This window comes from Schistocerca serialis, chromosome 4 (genome assembly GCF_023864345.2).
Source record: "Schistocerca serialis cubense isolate TAMUIC-IGC-003099 chromosome 4, iqSchSeri2.2, whole genome shotgun sequence".
Taxonomy (NCBI): Eukaryota; Metazoa; Arthropoda; class Insecta; order Orthoptera; family Acrididae; genus Schistocerca; species Schistocerca serialis.
In genome coordinates this window covers 242,754,686-242,776,818 of record NC_064641.1, presented here as the reverse complement: position 1 = coordinate 242,776,818, position 22,133 = coordinate 242,754,686, and the positions used below count along the sequence as shown (strand labels likewise).

The window sequence follows — 22,133 nt, the reverse complement described above, 5'->3', positions numbered from 1 at the left end:
GCATGATGGACATGTAATCTATAGGTCCTGGGTACTAGTCTCAGTAAAAGCTCTAAAATTTTTAATTTTGTTATTAGGTTCACTTTCATTTCTTTATCAATTACTTCAACAGTTACCTTCACTTTATTTAATTTTCACTTCTCAGCTCTGACAGACGATGAAATTATGAAACTACTTGAGACGAGCGACTTGAGTACCTTGGCAGATGAAGACGAGGATTCTGTTGATGAACTTCCAACTCCAACTGAACGTATTGGTGTGCCACTATGAATTCATGGATTATGTAGAAAAGGTGTTGTCAAAGAGAAGGGATGCCAAAACAAAAGTGGATGTCTTTCATTAACTTCAGAATTCACTTGGCCCACCACTTGATGAAGTCTTCAAAAGTTGTAGACTCACTGGAACTATCGAAAGAAATTTCTCCGAGTGTAACACAGGAGAATGTCAGCAGTTCTGATGAAGATGAGGGGCATCAAACCACACAAAACAAAGATGAATTGTGCCAAAGCCAACTAGAGAAACAAATGTGGCAGGGTCCTGAATATATTGAGAGTATTTCTGCCTCAAGGTGTCGGCTACCAGGGTGCAAGTCACGTTGTCGCATAATGTGTGAAAAGTGCAAAGTTTATCTGTGCATATTAAAAAACAATTGTTTTGCTAAATTCCATAAACATGAGAAGTAATGTGTTCATAAAATGTAATGTGAACATAAAAAGGAGAAGTAATGTGAACATTTTTCATTTTAAATAAAAATATGAAAATACTACGAGATCGGCATTTTTTTCTCTGTTAAGAACCAATATACACATATGTGTACATTCAATTATACAAACATTATTTAAAATAAAATTTCAAAATTAGCTTTCTGTGCTACTTTGAGATCAACACCACCAAAAAAGTGACTGAAATATCTTTTCCATTCTTTGTTTATGTTCGGGACTGAAGAAAATAGGTTTCGGGACTGAAGTGAATAGGTACAAAGTTTGCTTGAAATCGCTCTAGTGGTTTGGGAGGAAACGTGCAAAACATACACACCATTTTTGATGGTATGTATGGATTTCTCCTTCGGAGAATTGCTCCATTGACGGCGCACGCACCTGAAGTCTCTGGAGAAGAGCGCGTATATGCAGGGGTTGATGGCGGAGTTGCAGTAGCCGAGCCAGAAGAGCACGGAGAAGACCGGCGCCGGGATGCACTCGGCGTCGGTGCAGAAGGCGCGCACCACGTACATCGTGAAGAACGGCAGCCAGCACACGATGAAGCCGCCCACGATGATCCCCAGCGTCTTCGCTGCCTTCGTCTCCATGCGGAACCGCTTCACCTGCAACGACAGACGATATCACGTTTATAGACTAAAGTCTACACTAGGTTACGTTCCGTGTGGGCCCCAATTTGGGGTAATACTTGGAATATCTTGGAAATCTGTCGATATGTATATATATGTCATTCACAGAGAATGCGTAATTGAAAGCTTATGTTAGACCCAAAAAGTATCAGAAACGTTAACGGTAGAACCTGTAACGGTCGCTCATTCTAAGCTAACTTTATGCATACGAAGTCAGCAACCAAATAGTGCTCTGTGTCCTTTCCTAACATGGCTTAATTGCTTTACTTTTATGGACTATTAAAACTGTAACTGATGTGCATACGAAAAGGTCATATGTACTGTGACTGGCGTGTATACTCTCATTATTTAATTTCGATGTTTTTTTTATCTCGATGCAAATAATTTCCTTCAGAAACTGATATTCACGTACGGCGTCATAAATGCATCCAGGCTCTCTCAGTTGTGTCTTTACGACGTTAGCGACGTCACAGATGGAAAGTAATCAGACAAGAACCAGTTCTTGTGAATGGCCATTACTCAAGTGTCTTGTTTCGCAAAGTAACACCAGTGATTCGGTTATTTAGTATGTTGTTGATTACTTTAAGGATCTTTATGTGTTGCAGCACTTGAGATACATCATAAAGAAAAGCCTCGCTCCATACCGTGTCTTTCACATCATGGAACAGTCTTCGTTACGAACAGCCCGAGACCGGAGGAGAAATCCAGAGTGGATGGAGCTGATGAGTGAAGCGTCGGCAGGTGTAGTATTGCGAAGTGCTCATTTCAGGGGGACTAGGCTTCTAAGCCAGACGGTGGGCAGCATCAAGAGAATGAGGAGATTATTCACTCTCAAAGACGTAGCACAATCGCAAGCGCACAGGTAAACCCACAACATCCAAAGTGAAAAACCGGCTGGTGTGTGCATTCACTGTCGGCCATTAACATTGTAGCAGGGGATGAATGAACCACACTTCTACAGCTCACTCTCTAGTCAATTCTCGCCAAAAACCACAACAAGCGACCAATCGTAGCCACTGACATTATTTTGTTCCTTTCGAGTAGAACAACTCGCGTATTAGGTAGCAGTCGTATCCCCATAAGGAGAACAGTTACATAAGATTAAACTGGAATAATGATGCATGTAACATGGTTATTTCGAAGTTCCTATAAAACCTCTTTGCAGATCCAGTACGGATACGAAGGGCGGTCAAAACAGTCTAAAATGCTTGTAAGGGTGTTATAGGGTACACTGTACTGAGAAGAAACTATTAAGAAAAAATTCGGTAAGTTACGTCGCTTCCGAGTTAATTAGTATTGAAGTTAGCCAATCAGGCCGTAGAGAGAGCAAATTCAACCGGGGTGCCAGAGAAGGTATATCCAAACGTGTCCTTCGTTTGGTGTCCTAAAACCGAACAAGTGAGCGATACACAAACTGGACATGAGACGCTAGTAAGGATCGAACCCGAGCCAAAGGCTGAAATGTCCTACAGTGCTATCATCGCTATCACAGCAACTGACACTAATTATATCTGGCAGGCCGCTTGAACCTGTGAGCGCAACGGCGAGACGGGATAATTAACTCCGAAACGGCGCAACGTATAAAAATTTTTTCTCGAGAGTTATTTCTCAGCACAAGCTACTCTTACATGCTTTTAGACTGTTTCTAACTACCCTACACGTTCACCACTAGTACCTTACTGCAGCCTTGGACATCTAGAAAGGTTATTGATTGCTTACGACATTTCCCAACATTGTAGGAAGGGTTTGATGAAGCTCCAATGACATAATGGTTTAGTGTCCCTGATGTCGATTGACGTCGATCCTGCTGAACGCTCTCATATCACTTTAAGAAGGCTGTGTCCATGTTGAATCCTGATCAGACTGTAGGAGCTCTAGGTCAGATTTTAGTGGCATGAATAAGGACAGATCGTTAAAATTTATGATTTGTCATTCTTTTTATGCTATTTCTAGTCAACCTATCGGAACTACGCTACTACGCCACTATATATGAATTAGTAATACATTTGCTCTTCAGAGGAATGTTTGATGTATTGTGAAAGTTGTATAGGAAATTCTACAGGTTCGAGTGAAGTCATAACTACATTTAATGAAGAATTGTCGACCAGTATCTTTTCGACAGGGTCTAGTACAGTGGCAATCAGTTCGAGTCACAGGGAGGTCTGTCAACTGAACAGACTTGTTATCTAGACAGTAATATGACGGAATCAATAAATCAAAAGTTATTATCATTGGGAATCTTTTTTGATTTGGCTAAGGCTTTTTACTGCTTTAACCAAAATTTCCTGTGGAAAATTTTAAATACTATGGACAGTAGACTCAGTAGGTTCATAATTTTTGTGTCTGCTTGACGTCATAGACGTCGTATCAGATATAGTGTTCCGGAATGTCCTACTTTGGGTAGTCTATTATTTTTTATCAGGTAATGAAATATTTAGTGCTTTTTGTAAATACTAGTATGGTAATAAAAGGATGTACAGGTCCTCTTACTGAAAAAGGCAGCTAATGAAATATTTTGAAACAGCAAACAGAGAAATTAAATTTTTACAAGCCTCTGAATTGGCCATGATCTACAATTCAGTTATGGAGGGGTTGGGTGTACAGTTTGTTAGTGTCTGCCCCCCTCCCCTTTCACCACTCCATAATTAATTTATACTGTATAAAATCGAAATGTGCGCTCACCATAATTGGTACAATAATTGACTTATCTCTAATATTGTGGATTCAAGTCACTATGGCTATACGAACATGTAAACTGGAGGGGGGAAATGCGATATCTGCCTGTAGTTTCAACCTAAATTCAGGAACAATTAGTATTTCTGTTCTTTTTTTCTTCGTGGTGCTTTTTTCCTGCTGTGTAGCCCTTCCTCAACTTTGTTTTTTGCCAGGTGCACCGTGTCAGATGTATTACTGGCAGCGGGTGTGGTTAGCCTCTTCCTGGCTAGGATGATTGCTACATCATGTCATGCCGCAGACCATCCGCGTGGGCTAGCATTCAGGAACACTACTGAAGAGGTCCTGTGAAACAAAGCTTGTGCAAATGGTTCAAATGGCTCTAAGCACTATGGGACTTAACACCTGAAGTCACCAGTTCCCTAGACATAGAACTAATTAAACCTAACTAATCTAAGGACGTCACATACATCCATGCCCAAGGTAGGATTCGAACCTGCGACCGTAGCAGCAGCGCGGTTCCGGACTGAAGCATCTAGAACCGCTCGGCCACAGCAACCGGCACAAAGCTTGTAATTTTACAGAATTTACGAATTGCAGTGCCTGTGTTGTTAAGAAGAAACATTGGGTCGATCTTCTTAACAACTCTGACACTGTACTACCGTATTTATCCATCGATACGAGGCAGCGTCTTTCAATAAAAAATGTCTTCCCCTGTACGGGAATTACATTATGTGTGTACCACTATAGGTAGAGTCGCAAAACGCCGGCATACGCAAGTTTGGGTTTGGCCGGGAGTCGTGCGAGGACAGTCAAAGCGGTTAAGGCCACCACTCGCACAAACCAGGAGATCCGGGTTCGACTCCCAGTCCGGCACAAATTTCCGTTTCCGTCTTTCCCTTATGCAGCTGATGGTTATTCCTTTTCGCAACGGTGAATACATTTCATGTATTATTCAATTTATTGCCATTTTACGTAGATAATGTGTTTTCCGAAAGTGAGCTTGGAATTTGATATTAATGTATGTAAAATGTTGTTATTTAGGGGAGAGGAGGAGGAGGAGGAGGAGGAGGAAGAGGAGGAGGAGGAGGAGGAGGAGGAGGAGGGAGATTGGACGAAGCGATACTCCTCCCCTCCTTCCCCCCCCCCCCCCCCTCCGCCCCCCCACTTGTATCCGTTACTTTGCTCTGCATTTCTGATAGAAAGCCACAAGCACTAAAAACAGAAATACTCTATCTGTGGGATAGGAAAATGTTCGCAAGTGTAATTGATAAATCCATGTTCCAACACTAAAGGAGCGGCTTAACTCAGCTATTAATTCAGCTATTAATAAAGATACGTTAAAATGAAGGTAAATGTTACTCATCATAATGCCATTGACTAATGAGTTACTGAATCATATCTGGGCTCCAGCGGAAGCGACTAACATTGGTCAACTTTTGTACAACCATCGCGTACTGTCCCCTCTGTAACTTACAGGGATATATTTTCAGAATACAGAACCGTATCACAAGATTTGTATTTGCTGTTACATCCAGAACATCCTGCAAATACCGCTTCAAAGAACTTAGTGCTTTGATAGTTGCTTCCCACTTTAAATTCGGAATGGTTTTCTTTCCAGTCGTCAGTATTTGCCTTCTACAAAAAAATAGCGCAGTATGTGAATTTATGACCAGAATGGAAACCAAGCTTTACAAATACTTCAAGAAGATAACGTTGGTGTTGAAAAGAGTCCACTACATGGGCACAAATGTAATTTAATAACCTTCCAGAACATGTTAAATGTCTTGCAAGTAACGTAGCAGAGTTTACCATTAATACTGTTACTATGATAGAATCATATTTAAAACGTTAAGTCGTTTAATTTATTGCTCATAAATAAAATATAAATTTTGGATTTATTTCCGTACCCCATGGTCCGCGGAATACGACTACTGTAACATAAAACACTGAATTATCTCACTACATGAAATTCTGTATAATCTTCAGAATCAAGAACAGCTGCCAATATGAGTAACTTAGAAGCGGATATCGTCGATAGAGAAAAGCGTCTTAAATCAACTAAAAATGAAAGTTCTTTGGTCCAGATTGTATACCAATTAGATTCCTTTCAGAGTATCCTGATATACCAGCTCTGTACGTTATAATCATGTACAATCGCTCTCTCGGCGAAAGATCTGTACCTAAACAATGACAAGTTTAACAGGTCACACCACAAATGAAGGAAAAGGAGTAGAAGCAATCGCATGAATTATAGACCCATATCGCTGACGTTGATTTGCAGCAGTATTTTGAAATATATGCCTGCCGCTGTGGCCGAGCGGTTCTAGGCGCTTCAGTCTGCAACCGCGCGACTGCTACGGTCGCAGATCATGAATGTGTGTGATGTCCTTAGGTTAGTTAGGTTTAAGTAGTTCTAAGTTCTAGGGGACTGATGACCTCAGATGTTAAGTCCCATAGTGCTCAGAGCCATTTGAACCACTTTTTTTAAACACATGCTGTGTTCGAACGTTATGAATTACCTCGAGGAAAACGATCTACTGTCGCAGAAAATAACCTTCTTGTAAAACACAACTAGTTCTTTGCTCTCATGAAGTAATGAGTGCTATCGACAGGACATCTTAAATTTATCCCACAATTTAGATTTCTACAAGGCTTTTGATACCGTTCTTCCTAAACTGCTTCCAATCAAATTTTATGCGTATGGTGTATCGTCTCAGTTGCGCAACTGGCTTCGTGATATCATGTAGGAAAGATAATAGTCCGTACTAACAGACGAAAAGTCATCGAGTAAAACAGAAATCACATCAGCGTTGTAATAGACGAAAAGTCATCGAATAAAACAGAAGTGATACCTGTTGTTCCCCAAGGAAGTATTCTAGGCCCTCCGCTGTTCCTAATCTTTATAAAGGATGTAGGACATATTCTGAGCAGTCATCTTAATTTGTTTGCAGCCGATAGTGTCATTTATCGTCTAATAAAATCATCAGAAGATGAAACCCAATTGCGAAATGATTTAGACAGCATACAGTAGGCTGCGAAAAATGGCAATTGATCCCACATACAGGAAAGTGTGACATCATTCACATGAGCACTAAAAATAATCCGCTAAATTTCAGTTAAATGATAAATCGTACAAGCCTACAGGTTGTCAATTCAATTAAACACCTAGAATTATAATTACGAACAACTTAAATTGGAACTATCGCATAGACATTATTGTGAGGCAGGCAAACCAAAGACTGAGTTTTATTGTCATAATACTTAGGTTTAACAGTTCTGCTACCCCTGCTCAGCAGTATGGGATCCTTGCCATATTGGATAGGCTGATGACACCGAAAAAGTTCGAAGAAGGGCACCCTATTTTATATTATCACGAAATAGAGAAAAACTGTCATGGATATGATAGGCAAACTGTGGTGTCAATTTTTAAAACAAAGGCGCTTTTCCTTCCTGTGAGAGCTTTTCATGAAATTTCAATCTCCAACGTTCTTCTCTGAAAGCGCAAAATATTTAGTTGACATTCACTTACATAGGGAGAAATGATTTTTGTAATACAATAAGATAAATCAGAGTTCACACGGAAAAATTTAGTTGTCCGTTTTTCCCGTGCGCTGACAGAGAGTGGTACGGTAGAGAAATAGTTTGAAAGTAGTTCGATGAGCCCTCAGTCAGGCACTTAAGTGTTAATTGCAGAGTAGACATGTAGATGTAGATTATCGTATACTGTCTCTGCTCCATGACACATATTGCTACAACGTTAAAACGGTGAACGGTGAACCTTCAGGCCTGAAGATGGCAAGTAAGAAACGTTGCTGGAAAACAACACACTGAGTCGGCTGTCAACCCGAGAAGATTTTATCATCGAGATTCGCCGAGAAAGCCGGCATTCTCATACGATCACGTTATTCGTCATAGCTATGCCTGCTCGCTCACACATTACACTACAAGTCCGCCACATACTTGCATATTACCTCATCCTGTGATGCCCACATCAGCTCATGAGCCTTATTGAAACTCACATATTTATTAAGAGAGGTGAATAAAATAAGCGAATAGCGACATTGGCCGGGAGGCCCCTATTCGGGGAAGTTCGGCCGCCAAGTCTTATTTAATTCGACGACACATTAGTCGACTTGCGCGCAGGTGAGGAGGATGAAATGATGGTGACAACACAACACACAGTCCCGGAGCTGAGAAAATCTCCAACCCGGTCGAGAATCGAACCCGGGTCCACTTGCATGAGAGGCGAGCACGTTACCACCCAGCTAAGCCAGTGGACATTATGAGGGGTGTTTCTAACACACTAGCTACTCTCATTTGAAGTGTCTATCTATGTTACTGGTGCATTCACTGCGGTGTTCTTCTTCGTAAGTACAAGAATTCCTATGGCACAGATGTATCCTCACAAAATTCTCTGAAGTGCAAGCGTGTTTCTCAAATGACTGAAAGCAAAGAGCAATACGATTACGTACAATTGCCGCAGTAGCTTGTTGAATAACGAGGGAAGAACTGATGGAAAGTGTCTTTCGTTCCGAAACTGTACCAAAATGAAGGAAAAAAAACCTCATAACCAATTCTTAGAAAAACGATATCCGCCATTTGATACTGGTAACTAGGGGCAGCGGAGAGGAAGAATTCGCAGGACCTGTTTACAATAAGTGTGCCACATTATAAAGGAAGCAAACGCAGCATGTATGGAAAGCCAAAACGATTGTTCTTGGCTAGAGGAACCCATCAATGCCATAGAACGATTCTCAGTCATAAAAAACAGATAAAAAATAAGGAATTGCAAATGAACATAGTTTCACTGCTTATTCTATGGAACCACGTAGAACCCTGGGAGGCCGGCCGCGGTGGCCATGCGGTTCTAGGCGCCTCATCCCGGAACCACGCGACTGCTACGGTCGCAGGTTCGAATCCTGCCTCGGGCATGGATGTGTGTGATGTCCTTAGGTTAGTTAGGTTTCACTAGTTCTAAGTTCTAGGGGACTGATGACCTCAGATGTTAAGTCCCATAGTGCTCAGAGCCATTTAGAACCCTGGGAGCATTTAAACTGCACAAATTACAGTGTACAGAAAAATTAATTTTCATATACTAGTCCTTTATTTTCATTACACTACAACACATGTTACCATGGAAGTGAAAAACTCACAGTATATATCAGCTCGTCTGAAATCTCAAAGTAGAAAGGAAATAGATGTGATGCTACTGGAACAAATGATAGTGCTTTACGTGATTAGGCAGTCAATAGTCACTTTAAAAAAATGTTTTCAGGAAAACAAGTAGCTCTTGCGTGGTAGTCATTCGAGTAGAACAAAGTGATTTGAGTCTAGATGCACATACGGTTACCAAACCTCTTATGCTAGGAAAAGTCGTCACTTCCAGGAGTCTCTTGTAACCATTTTGATGTTTTTTTAAATGAACATATATGGAAAAAGGAAAATGTGTATCACACCGGAGCCTGAACTCTTAGTTTCCTTCGTTTGGTGAGAATTTGCCTTCACCATTGCTTTTCTTTTTTCACTTGCTTCGTTTTCTACTTTATTTTTATTCTTGTTATCTCTATCACAGTCTTCTTCGTTGTTTGCGATATTGCTCATTTTTATTTGTTTGTTTCTGATGGTGTTTCTGAGAATTAATCTTATTGCGTAGCTCATCGAATCAGTTAGTATAAGCAAGGGACGCATGTCATCTTTCCACGGTTTAAACATATTTCATCTCTCTTCGTAAATTGATTGTTGTTACTTGAATTTAATTCAACTGTTATTGTATATGTTTTGTTTAAAAAAGGGTCTCTCCAAAGCATGCAATTTCGATAACTTGGTGCAAATAAAATAGCTTCTCTTTTTGCTGTTTCTGCCACACAGAAACTATTCTTGTATCGTTTTGTAACTTAAGGTTTTACTTAAATGTCCATGACACACGTTTAGTGGGATGGCAACTCTGCCTGCTAAAGCAGGTAATCTCTGGATATGCGAACTGACACAATTTAACAGAACAAATGAACACGTTAGCCAATCCGTGACAGTTCGTTTTCGCGTTATTTAGAAATAGACATTCTATCAGTCTTGATACTATAGAATCAAGATTAATATTATGACGGGATTAGTGACAACATTTACTTGTGATCCAAAATTAATTTCACCTCTGGCAAAGAAGATTGCAGTATCGTCGGCGGAGTGACAGGATCTGAATAGCAAGTGAGAAAAGACCGTGAAATATAAGCACTTACGAATAAAAGAAAACAAGCAAAACCGAGAAAATAAACTGACATTTTTCAATGTTGGAGACCACTGCTAAGTTTGAGATATGTTGCGGTTTATGTATCAGAATTAAATTCGCGTCAGTGTTAGCAACAAATGAGTACATTACAAGGACGTTGTCACACCTAAAATGGCTCTGAGCACTATGGGACTTAACATCTATGGTCATCAGTCCCCTAGAACTTAGAACTACTGAAACCTAACTAACCTACGGACATCACACAACACCCAGCCATCACGAGGCAGAGAAAATCCCTGACCCCGCCGGGAATCGAACCCGGGAACCCGGGCGTGGGAAGCGAGAACGCTACCGCACGACCACGAGATGCGGGCAAGTGTCACACCTAAAACCTCCACGACTGTGTACACGATATAACCTGCCCTGTTTCTTTTAGACGTAAAAAATGGGACGAAAACGATATCCTGTTAGATGATATACGCAGATACTCTGGTCTGTATGCCCCATCAAAAGACTTTTATAAAGTTTACCATCTTCTAGCATACTACATTGGCCTTTAATGACCCTAAAGTTGAGCTGTCATACACGCCAGTCATTATTATCGTTGTAGTGTGATCTGCAAAATCCTAGTTTCACAGAAGAAGTCTTTACAATGTAGCATCTGCATTAATTTACATGTGATGGAAGGCGTCATTAGCTACAAATCAAAATGAATATTCTGTAGAAACGTTTTTCTGTAACTTACTTTTTGATAAGAGAATTTCTTTGGAATACACCACTTATCTGTCTTCGTTTATGATGTTCATATACAAATATATCGATTTCAGAGTTACATAACAACAGACCTAGACGTTAGGCGTCCATATAAACATGGACGTCTGGCAGAAATGAGTAACTGCGAGATAGATTGCGTAACGTAAATATGATCATAAATGAAGGCACCTTTGTACAACATTCGAGGTATATAGTTTTAGTAAATGCATCTTCACATCCAAGAGGACTATCTCGAAAGATGGATGACAGGAAAACTACTTCCTTGCTTGTTAGACACGGGAGCAGCATTACAGAAGTACTTCACGTTTCCCCTTCGGGCGAGGTCTGTACAGGATAATACAGGCTATAAGTGGGCTATTACGAGTATTTAAAGTGGTCGTGAAGAGTCCCAGCACGCTTTGCAAGGTAAAGGTGAAAGGAGAAAGACTGCCCCATTAAACAGGGATTATGCAAATCGGGTAAATTGCCTTCGGGGTACTCTTCCTTTATCACTTTATACTGCCGGCTAGCAGGGACACCTAATCCCAGAAGAAAGCTTTGGCAATTTAAGGACTTCATCCGTCTTCAACATTGAAGTGCTTGAGTAGGATGTGAGAGAAATTTTCGCGCTGACGAAGCTATCTTTCTTGCTCAGGTAACGAATTAACCTCTCAAAAAGTGAGTCAAAGATGAAAGAGATCAAGGCGTTTTATTCGCTCCTGTAACAGGAACGGCATCGAAGGAGTTGGTGCAGCGAGAAGCTGGACTGCGGAGGTCACACAGTCAAAACCCAATTTGGTTTTTCTATTTGAATTCTATCAGTTACTGCAAACAGGCGAAGTTAGTGATAAAATAAGGAACCGTTACGAAATAAAATGTTAATAATGTGTACTAATTAAGGACTTACAAGTTATATATTGTTATTATAGTCAGTGCCAAACAACCATTACTTTCATCATAACACTGGAGATGGCATTGCATATCTACATCTACATCTACATGATTACTCTGCAATTCACATTTAAGTGCTTGGCATCGAACCACAATCATACTATCTCTCTACCATTCCACTCCCGAATAGCGCGCGGGAAAAACGAACACCTAAACCTTTCTGTTCGAGCTCTGATTTCTCTTATTTTATTTTGATGATCATTCCTACCTATGTAGGTTGGGCTCAACAAAATATTTTCGCTTTCGGAAGAGAAAGTTGGTGACTGAAATTTCGTAACTAGATCTCACCGTGACGAAAAACGTCTTTGCTTTAATGACTTCCATCCCAATCATATCTGCCACACTCTCTCCCCTGTTATGTGATAATACAAAACGAGCTGCCCTTTTTTGCACCCTTTCGATGTCCTCCGTTAATCCCACCTGGTAAGGATCCCACACCGCGCAGCAATATTCTAACAGAGGACGAACGAGTGTAGTGTAAGCTGTCTCTTTCGTGGACTTGTTGCATCTTCTAAGTGTCCTGCCAATGAAACGCAACCTTTGGCTTGCCTTCCCCACAATATTATCTATGTGATCTTTCCAACTGAAGTTGTTCGTAATTTTAACACCCAGGTACTTAGTTGAATTGGCAGCCATGAGAATTGTACTATTTATCGAGTAATCGAATTCCAACGGATTTCTTTTGGACTCATGTGGATCACCTCACACTTTTCGTTATTTAGCGTCAACTATCACCTGCCACACCATACAGCAATCTTTTCTAAATCGCTTTGCAACTGATACTGGTCTTCGGGTGACCTTACTAGACGGTAAATTACAGCATCATCTGCGAACAACCTAAGAGAACTGCTCAGATTGTCACCCAGGTCATTTATATAGATCAGGAACAGCAGAGGTCCCAGGACGCTTCCCTGGGAAACACCTGATATCACTTCAGTTTTACTCAATGGTTTGCCGTCTATTACCACGAACGGCGACCTTCCTGACAGGAAATCATGAATCCACTCGCACAACTGAGACGATACCCCATAGGCCCGCAACTTGATTAGAAGTCGCTTGTGAGGAACAGTGTCAAAAGCTTTCCGAAAATCTAGAAATATGGAATCAACTTGAGATCCCCTGTCGATAGCGGCCATTACTTCGTGCGAATAAAGAGCTACCTGCGTTGCACAAGAACGATGTTTTCTGAAACCATGCTGATTACGTATCAATAGATCGTTCTCTTCGAGGTGATTCATAATGTTCGAATACAGTATATGCTCCAAAACCCTACTGCAAACCGACGTCAATTATATAGGTCTGTAGTTCGATGGATTGCTCCTACTACCCTTCTTAAACACTGGTGCGACCTGCGCAATTTTCCAATCTGTAGGTACAGATCTATCGGTGAGCAAGCGGTTGTATATGATTGCTAAGTAGGGTGCTATTGCATAAGCGTAATCTGAAAGGAACCTAATCGGTATACAATCTGGACCTGAAGACTTGCCCGTATCAAGCGATTTGAGTTGCTTCGCAACCCCTAAGGTATCTACTTCTAAGAAACTCATGCTAGCAGCTGTTCGTGTTTCAAATTCTGGAATATTCCATTCGTCTTCCCTGGTGAAGGAATTTCAGAAAACTGCTTTGAATAACTCCGCTTTAGAGGCACAGACGTCGGTAACAGTTCCATCGGCACTGCGCAGCGAAGGTATTGACTGCGTGTTGCCGTTTGTGTACTTTACATACGACCAGAATTTCTTCAGATTTTCTACCAAATTTCGAGACAATATTTCGTTGTGGAACCAATTAAAGGCATCTCACATTGAAGTCCATCCCAAATTTCGCGCGTCTGTAAATTTTAGCCAATCTTCGGGATTTCGCGTTCTTCTGAACTTCGCATGCTTTTTCCGTTGTCTATGCATATGTGGTTGGTTGTATTACAAAATTACACTGACACCTCAACACTCTCATTTCTAGTGAAGTATCAATGAAGGAAGGTCTAGATGGCACTGTGTTAATAGTTCTGAGATAATTACTAACATATAATATTCTCGTACAAAATTTTCATTTTCACGACTTTGTTATCTTTGGAAAACCGGTAACTCTGACTTCTGATAAAACTGAATTGCGACAGAATCGAGCCGTGGCGCCATTGAATTAGTAGGCTGTTCTGTCCGGCGTTCCTAGCTCAGGTGTAGTGTCGACTATCCCTCTTGTGGCTACATTGCCAACATCTATGAGGAAGTGTTGGCGTCTTTGCTTGCTGAGAAATGTACGGGGTTCGCTGCCCCGAGAAGGATGCACAAAGTTTGGGGATTGGTGCAGAGCGAACACACCGGAGTGAGCATCGACTGTAAGCAGCAGGCCGACCTTCCGTCGGTTGGCTCTGAGCACTATAGGACTTAACATCTGAGGTCATCAGTCCCCTAGAACTTAGAACTACTTAAACCTAACTAACCTAAAGACAGCACACACATCGATGCCCGAGGCTGGATTCGAACCTGCGACCGTAGCGGTCTCGCAGTTCCAGACTGCAGCGCCTAGAACCGCACGGCCACACCTGCCGGCACCGTCGGTTGGTTAGTAACATTCGTGTCGGACGACCGCTGGTGGCCTGGCTGCCCTCTTCTACCTGGCTTTCATCGGCGACGCACCGTGGATCAATGGAACTGCTTGCTGATAGAGGGGAGTAACATTTTGTAATCCTCGTGGTGATTTGTTTCATTGTCTACCTGCCCTCCTTATTATTTTCTGGTTTGTACCCGACCCTCAGAGATTTACTCGGTCGGACCTTTGGTCACAGATATAAGCAGTAGTGTTGTACTAAGACACTAGTTGTCGTTTGAAAATTTGTTCCGCTATTATATGACCTTTCCCTTCTGATTTCCCGATCACTAATGTTCTAATTAATCAGCTCCTGGTCGTAAACACAGCCGGAAAAACTGTACTAAGGCACAGATTGCCGTTAAACAAAAGAGGGACCTTGTGGTTAGATTTAGTTGTTAACCGGTACAATTCTTTGATTGTAATTTCATTTCTCATTCATTAGTTACAATCTGAACTACCTGTTGTACTAAGCTGTTAGTTTCCGTGTTTGAAAGACCCGGTCAAAAAATGGTTCAAATGGCTCTGAGCAATATGGGACTTAACTTCTGAGGTCATCAGTCCCCTAGAACTTAGAACTACTTAAACCTAACTAACCTAAGGACGTCACACACATCCATGCCAGAGGCAGGATTCGAAACTGCGACCGTAGCGATCGAACGGTTCCAAGGACCCGGTCATTATTGGTGTATTTTAGCTGGTTCTTGTGCATCCGTCGAGTGAGTTCTCTTTTAATAAGTGTTCATAAATGATATTTTAAAGACGGTCCTTCAGAGCGGTCTTAATAACTGGCAATAAGTTTAACCTTGAAAATATTAACAGCCAACTGTCATCTGGGCTTTAGTCAATTGTCAGAAAGGACGGGTTGGGATCTAGTCGCACGTCGGTTGCCGATTGAAATCAAGAGGTTGGTTGCTTTGAAGTAAGCCTTATCATTGTCATATTGTTTGCTAATCTGTGTAACCACTAAGCACTGATGCGCGTCTTATCCCCGAAACGTTCGACATACAGCTTTCAAATTAAAAGTTAAATCATTTGTTTTGAGTAATTGAATCGCTCTTGTCATCAGTGGTGCTTATATAGTTTTCATGTGTTGCAGAAGGGCATTTTATAAGACAGACTGTGTCTAGAGCGGTAGTAACCACCGCTGTTTCACCCGATAAAGGGTGGGTTGCAGGTCCGGCCGCATTGTAATCACTGCCATATTTTGCAATACAGCACTTCCCATTTCTTTTGCAAAGATTAAAAGCTTATTCAGCTTAAGGTTTAATGTCAAAAGAATTTTGCAAATTTGTTCATTTTGTTAAGGAAAATTTTATGGTTAAATGCTTCGATTATCTCTAAAACACAGTTTATATATTGTTAAATAAACAGGTTGTGTGAAGAGAAAGTTATATTGATGGTTCATCCCTTCCACGTTTTCCTTAATTCCAGTAAGTACCACGTATCAAGAATGAATAAAAGCAGCAAACGTATGTAGAAAGTGTACAGCAATGTGTAGTCACTATTTCAGGGATATTATGTATAAGTTACATGAATATCACTTTGAGAGAGTTAACCGACAGAAGTATGAAAGCAAACTCCCGTACGCTTCATTAATGTCAGTGGGCTGTTACGTTATGCGTTGTATTGTTATCGATATGTCTCAAGGTACTGGAAAGCCGATGCTTGGAAACACTTCCTTTCTTCATCCAGCTCGATAATGAGTGATTTCTCGTAATACACAAGCTCTTGCATGATTATGATGTGTTATTTGTTAGATGATCATTATATTTGACTAGTGTGTCTTACATGCATCATCTTTTCGGTATTGCACTTGAGAACGATTTAAAGCTTCAAAGAGGACGAACGCACGGATATTAAAATGGGATCTTAACATAAAAGATTTCTTGGTGTGGTGTTGGATCATTTTGTAATATACGTTTTCCTGTATAAAACGTACGTTTCGACGGAGGTTGCAGTGGCCTCTCGTGGGAAACGTTTTGTTAACTGACGGAAGTATACGGTCTTACAAATAAAGCAATATTTGGCAGATAAGGTAGAGCTAATCAGATATCTAAATCAAAAAATGTTTTGCATCACCCCGGTTGCGAGAACTCCTGAAGACAGACGTTGACTGTGGATATTGTATCACAGACACAGTCCGTTTGACTGTTCAGAGATGTCACCCAAAGGTGTAAACAACCTATGCATGAGCAGCGCCTATTAGACGGAGGGGGTCCGACAGCCGATCAGTTCCAGTCATTCCACCAGCAAGGAGATACGCGGCTCGTGTTTTCTGTTGTTCGACCATGCCTAGACGGTCAATACCACGGTTCGATCGCTTCCGCATTGTTATTTTGTTCCAGGATGAGCTTTCAACAAGGGAAGTGTCAAGCGTCTCGGAGTGAACCAAAACGATGTTGTTCGGACTTGGAGGAGATACAAAGAGACAGGAACTGTCGATGACGTGCCTCGCTCAGGCCTTCCAAGGGCTACTAATGTTGTGGATGACCGCTGCCTACAGCGGAGGAACCCTGACAGCAATGCCACCATGTTGAATAATGCTTTCCGTGCAGCCACAGGACGTCGTGTTACGACCAACTGTGCGCAATAGGTACATGATGCGCAACTTCACTCCCGACGTCCATGGCGAGATCCATCTTTGCAACCACGACACCACGCAGTGCGATACAGATGGGCCCAACAACGTGCCGAATGGACCGCTCAGGATTGGCATCAAGTTCTCTTCACCGATGAGTGTCGAATATGCCTGCAACCAGACAATCGTCTGTGAAGTTTTGGAAGCAACCCGATCAGACTGAACGCGTTAGACACACTGTCCAGCGAATGCAGCAAGGTGGAGGTTCCCTGCCATTTTCGGGTGGCATTATGTGGGGCCGACGTACACCGCTGGTGGTCATGGAAGGCGCTGTAACGGCTGTAGGATACGTGAATGCCATCCGCCGACCGATAGTGCAACCATGTCGGCAGCATATTGGCGAGGCATTCGTCTTCATGGCTGACAATTCACGCCCCCATCGTACACATCTTGTGAATGACTTCCTTCAGGATAACGACATCGCTCGACTAGAGTGGCCAGCATGTTCTCCAGACATTAACACTATCGAATATGCCGGGGTATTATGGACGACAAGACCCACCAAGCACTCTGAGGGATCTACGCCGAATCGTCATAGAGGAGTGGGACAATCTGGACCAAACGTGCCTTGGTGAACTTGTGGACAGTACGCCACGACGAATACAGTCACGCATCAATGCAAGAGGACGTGCTACTGGGTGGGTATCAGAGGTACCGGTGTGTACAGCAATCTGGACCACTACTTCTGGAGGTTCACTGTACGGTAAAACATCATGCAACGTGTGGTTTTCATGAGTAATAAGAAGGGCGGAAATGATGTTAATGTTGATCTCTATTCCAATTCTCTGTACAGGTTCCGGAACTCAAGGAACGGAGGTGATGCAGAACTTATTTTGATGTGTGTATTACCTGCGGAAAGTCTTCATGGTTGTAGTACTATTAGATGAATAAATTTACGTCCTGAGTGGTTTTGATGTAAAACCAAGAGCGCATGTAAACTGCAAAATGTGTCACAATGATGTGAGAAGCGGTCTGGGCATTAGGTAATTTGTGGGTTCCTGTATCATCTAGCCTCTATCGTACTGAAATAATCTGACGAGAGGCTGATCAGACATGTCGTCGAATCCTGACATGACTTACTCGCCACTACGTAGGTATTGTAATTTAGGATTCACAAGCTGCTTGAGCTGCTGATACACACCTAAAAATAGGGAAACTGGTGCTTATTGGCTTTTCGCCTGCAGCTAAGAGATGGATAGCTCTGGATATCGCTGGCTGTTATTACGGCGCGAGTAGCGAGCATGGTCGGACAATTCCGACCTTCTTGACGCCGCAGTCATTGAGGACGATTGTCACTTCAGGGCTTTGTTAAAACCAGAAGTTAAAGTCATTTATCTTTTTTTCAGAACTCTTTTTTAATTTCTGGAAAATACTTGGAATCACATCGTTCTAATCATAAACTGAACTCCAAAAAATCAGTTTCGCCACACAGATGACGGTTACGATTAGGAATGTTAAACTCGTCATCCTATGGATATATAATGTAACGCTAACTGATCCCACCTACAAAAAACTCGTGAAGGTTATGTTATGTAGGCAATGCTTGCATAACTTTTAGATGAACGTAACAGTGCAGATGTGTGGTTAGAAACAATTGAAGCACTTTACACTATGTGTTCAAGAATATCCTGACGCCTATTATTGGGCATTAATTTTGGCTGTGTCCACCCTTCGCCGTTATAGCAGCTTCACATCTTCTGCGGACATTTTCACTGAGGTATCTGAATGTCTGCAGAGAAGTGGCAACCCATTCTTCCTCAGGAACCGAAACCAGAGAAGACATCACTAGGATACAGAGCGCTGTCGCCGTTCTAACCGAGCCCAAAGGTATTCGATTGGGTCCAGGCCAGGACTTAGAGCAGGCCCGTCCATATCAGGGATTTTATTGTCCAAAAATCATTGCCTTACATGTGCTACTTTATGTAGGGGTGCATTGGCATGTGAATACAAACCATGGTCTCAGAACTGTTCCTCTACTGGACTTAGTACATAATTCTGTAAAATTTGTTCTTATCCTTCGAAATTTAGAGTTTTCTTAATCACAATGAGGACATAACACTGTAACCACGAAAAAGACCCTCAGATCGTAACACCATCTCCTCCGTACGTTTTTTCCTGTACATGATGGCTGTTAACATTTTCCATGCATTCGCCAAACCCAAACCCTCCCATCGGGTTGGCACAAGCTATAGCGTCATTCAGTCACCAACAGTCGGCTTGGGCAGCTTTAGATGGGTTTAAATGTCCGTGATTGATTTGATGCTCCAGTGAACCTCGTTCGAAGTCACCGATCTCCCGTGACCGATCCACTCTGTTTCTCTACTGACAATATAACACGCACTGCTTCCTTTTATTGTGGTGCGTCCGCCTCTCGTAATATTTAGTAGTCAATTCAACATTACATAGTTGTATCTGGATACCTTTGATCAGATACTGTAGACTGCAAAATGACTGGCTGCGTAGAAACTAGAGATATTTGTGTTCCTGAAGAATCTGAGGTTCGTAGTGACATATTTTATGAAAAATATTACCACCAAAAGATATCTTGCACGTACACTGCAGTCTAATCTTGAAAATGACATGCAGGCTAAAAGAAGGTTTCAGAATGAACCAACATAGTCTGACACAGCTACGCTGGTAACCTATTTGGATGGTTCATTGTTATGTATGATATTTGTTTGTCTTCAAGAATCGACTGCAAACTTTGTCCACGTGTCAAAAGATCGACGTTCGGTGCAGAAAGTCTACTGGTAGACACACGAAAGTCTGGCAAAATGGGAAAGAATAATTTTATGTTTTTCATACGTCAGTCTTTTCTTACATTTCGCAAAAACAATTGCTTCTTTTCCTAAGCTTTAGGTCAGATCATTAAGTTTCTGAATCATTATCATCCGCATTTCGATTTCGTACTGAAAAAACTGCACAGATGCTCCAGACTTCATGTGGTACGACGAATGAACTTCAACGCTAGACTGACAAATCTCCATCGGTGGAATGCATTTTACTGAAATTATTACGATCAGAGTCCAACAGTTTCCGGTCTACCACAGTGGGAATATTCTTAAGTTAGAATGATATTACACTATCCTTTCTTTCGTTTCGAAATCTGGTTGAATATGCGAAGCATTACTCAAAATATACCAATAATAATCGGGACTCATTCCTAACCAGGGTCTAATTTTCTGTAAAATTGTCCGAGTCGTTCTGCAATTCATAGGACTTTCCAATGTCGTCCATAATTTATGTTAATGTTGTAAAAAAATGTTTGGAACACTGTATAAGTATTTCTAAATTTTCAATAGTTAGAAGAAATGTTGGAAATTTGGTGTTTATGTACTCCATATTAGTTTAGAAATAATGTTACACGTAAAATGTAAGTTGCATATTCCTCCTCGAATATTTAGTTATCTATCTATCACTTACAATTAGAGAATCACCACTCGCATTGCAAAATAAAGGTTAGCTCTTACAACAGAGCGACGCACCACGTAGCAGGAGAATTTAGAGCTTGTTCGCCGTACAGTTTGAATAGTGTAACCCATGCGAAATATATTGCGTAGTTCTCTCTTAATGTCTTTGCATTGATATCAGTAACTAAAAATTTCTGAAGCTGACTTACAGTGGGGAAAATATCAGCACAGCTTTCGACATGACACTTCTTATCATTTCCTTATGAAGAGCGTCGTTCACCGAGATATGAAAACCTTGGACTCAGTCAATTTCTATGCTATGTGGACGGCAGTTGAGTGGTCGGGCATCGGCTCATCAAAGCGACCAGTGTTTTGTGCTGTCGATGTTAAGTCACATCGCTACCGTAAACAGGGCGAGAACGGGCGCTATACTCTGCAAGAATAAATGTAAAACAATGACCAAATTTAATGAAATCTCAGAATGCATTTATACGTAAATTAGAAGTACAAGTTTTACGCCTAGGAATCGGCAGGTATATGTTCTCTGGTGTCTCAGCAGATATCTGTTATTTCGTTTCAGTAATATGTAGGCGGACTCAACTCATCAGATCTTGCACCAGACACACAGCGTAACGAAAAACACTACTTTGTTTCTCGATAGCAAAAAGTATGTTTCAATGAAATTTTATATACCCAATCGATCGAGCAGTGAAAATTTTTACCAAAATATATGATGGATTGATAGATATTAGTAAACATTGGCCTAGCTATATATTAGACTTCATAATAGATGTCAACAGATGCAGAAAATCACGAAGAATAGCCAATAACCCAACAGCTGATGAGCAACAACACTACATAATGACAACATTACGTGCGCATGCGCACAAGACGGCCCAGGAAGACCTCAGGAACTCTGGTGAACCAGAACATTGTTACCACTGCCCATCGCGAGAGACAATGCATTCTGATGTCTCTGCAGGCACCCGATGTTTTAAGGTAAATGTGTAAGCGGAGCAGAAATGAATGGTAAATCATTCTAGCGACTGGGCCGCAAATGGGGAAATTCACTGACAGGCCTATAAGCGACATTCACAGGTCGTCATGACCCATTTGGGAAGGAACATCTCAGGAACGACGGAGTCAGTTGGCCGTTCGCGTGCTACAGTCGTGAGCATCTACGGAAAGTGGCTGAAGGACGGTCATATCACAAAAAGGTAAAAATCAGTTGGAATTCCACGTCAGTAATGAACTTGTGGACCGGAGGCTTACCCTCTCTGTAAACCAAGAGAGACGGCCATTTCTGGCAGGTCTGACGACACGGTACATTGCTGGTACAGTCAGAAAACTTGCGGAGCACTCCGTTCATCATACCTTTCTGGACATGGGGCTCCGCCGCCGACTACTACCTGATCCCTTTCCAATGACCTTATCAATTACGATTGCAGTGGGCACACAAGAACTGAAACTGGACCATGGATCAATGGAAACTCGTGGTATGGTCGACTGAATCACGTTCGTGACCGGATACGCGAACGTATGCTCGTAATA

General features: G+C 41.6%; 1 protein-coding gene across 1 annotated transcript in view; it reads right to left on the bottom strand.

Moving 5' to 3' along the window:
- Positions 1-352: 352 nt before the first annotated feature.
- Positions 353-22,133, bottom strand: part of LOC126474381 (octopamine receptor Oamb-like) — a 524,955-nt gene continuing 503,174 nt past the window's right edge. The window contains exons 8-9 of the mRNA XM_050101849.1: positions 1,098-1,321; positions 353-404 (exon numbers count right to left, since the gene is read on the bottom strand). Coding sequence (XP_049957806.1) covers positions 353-404; positions 1,098-1,321 — 276 coding nt within the window. The remainder of the gene's footprint in view (positions 405-1,097; positions 1,322-22,133) is intronic.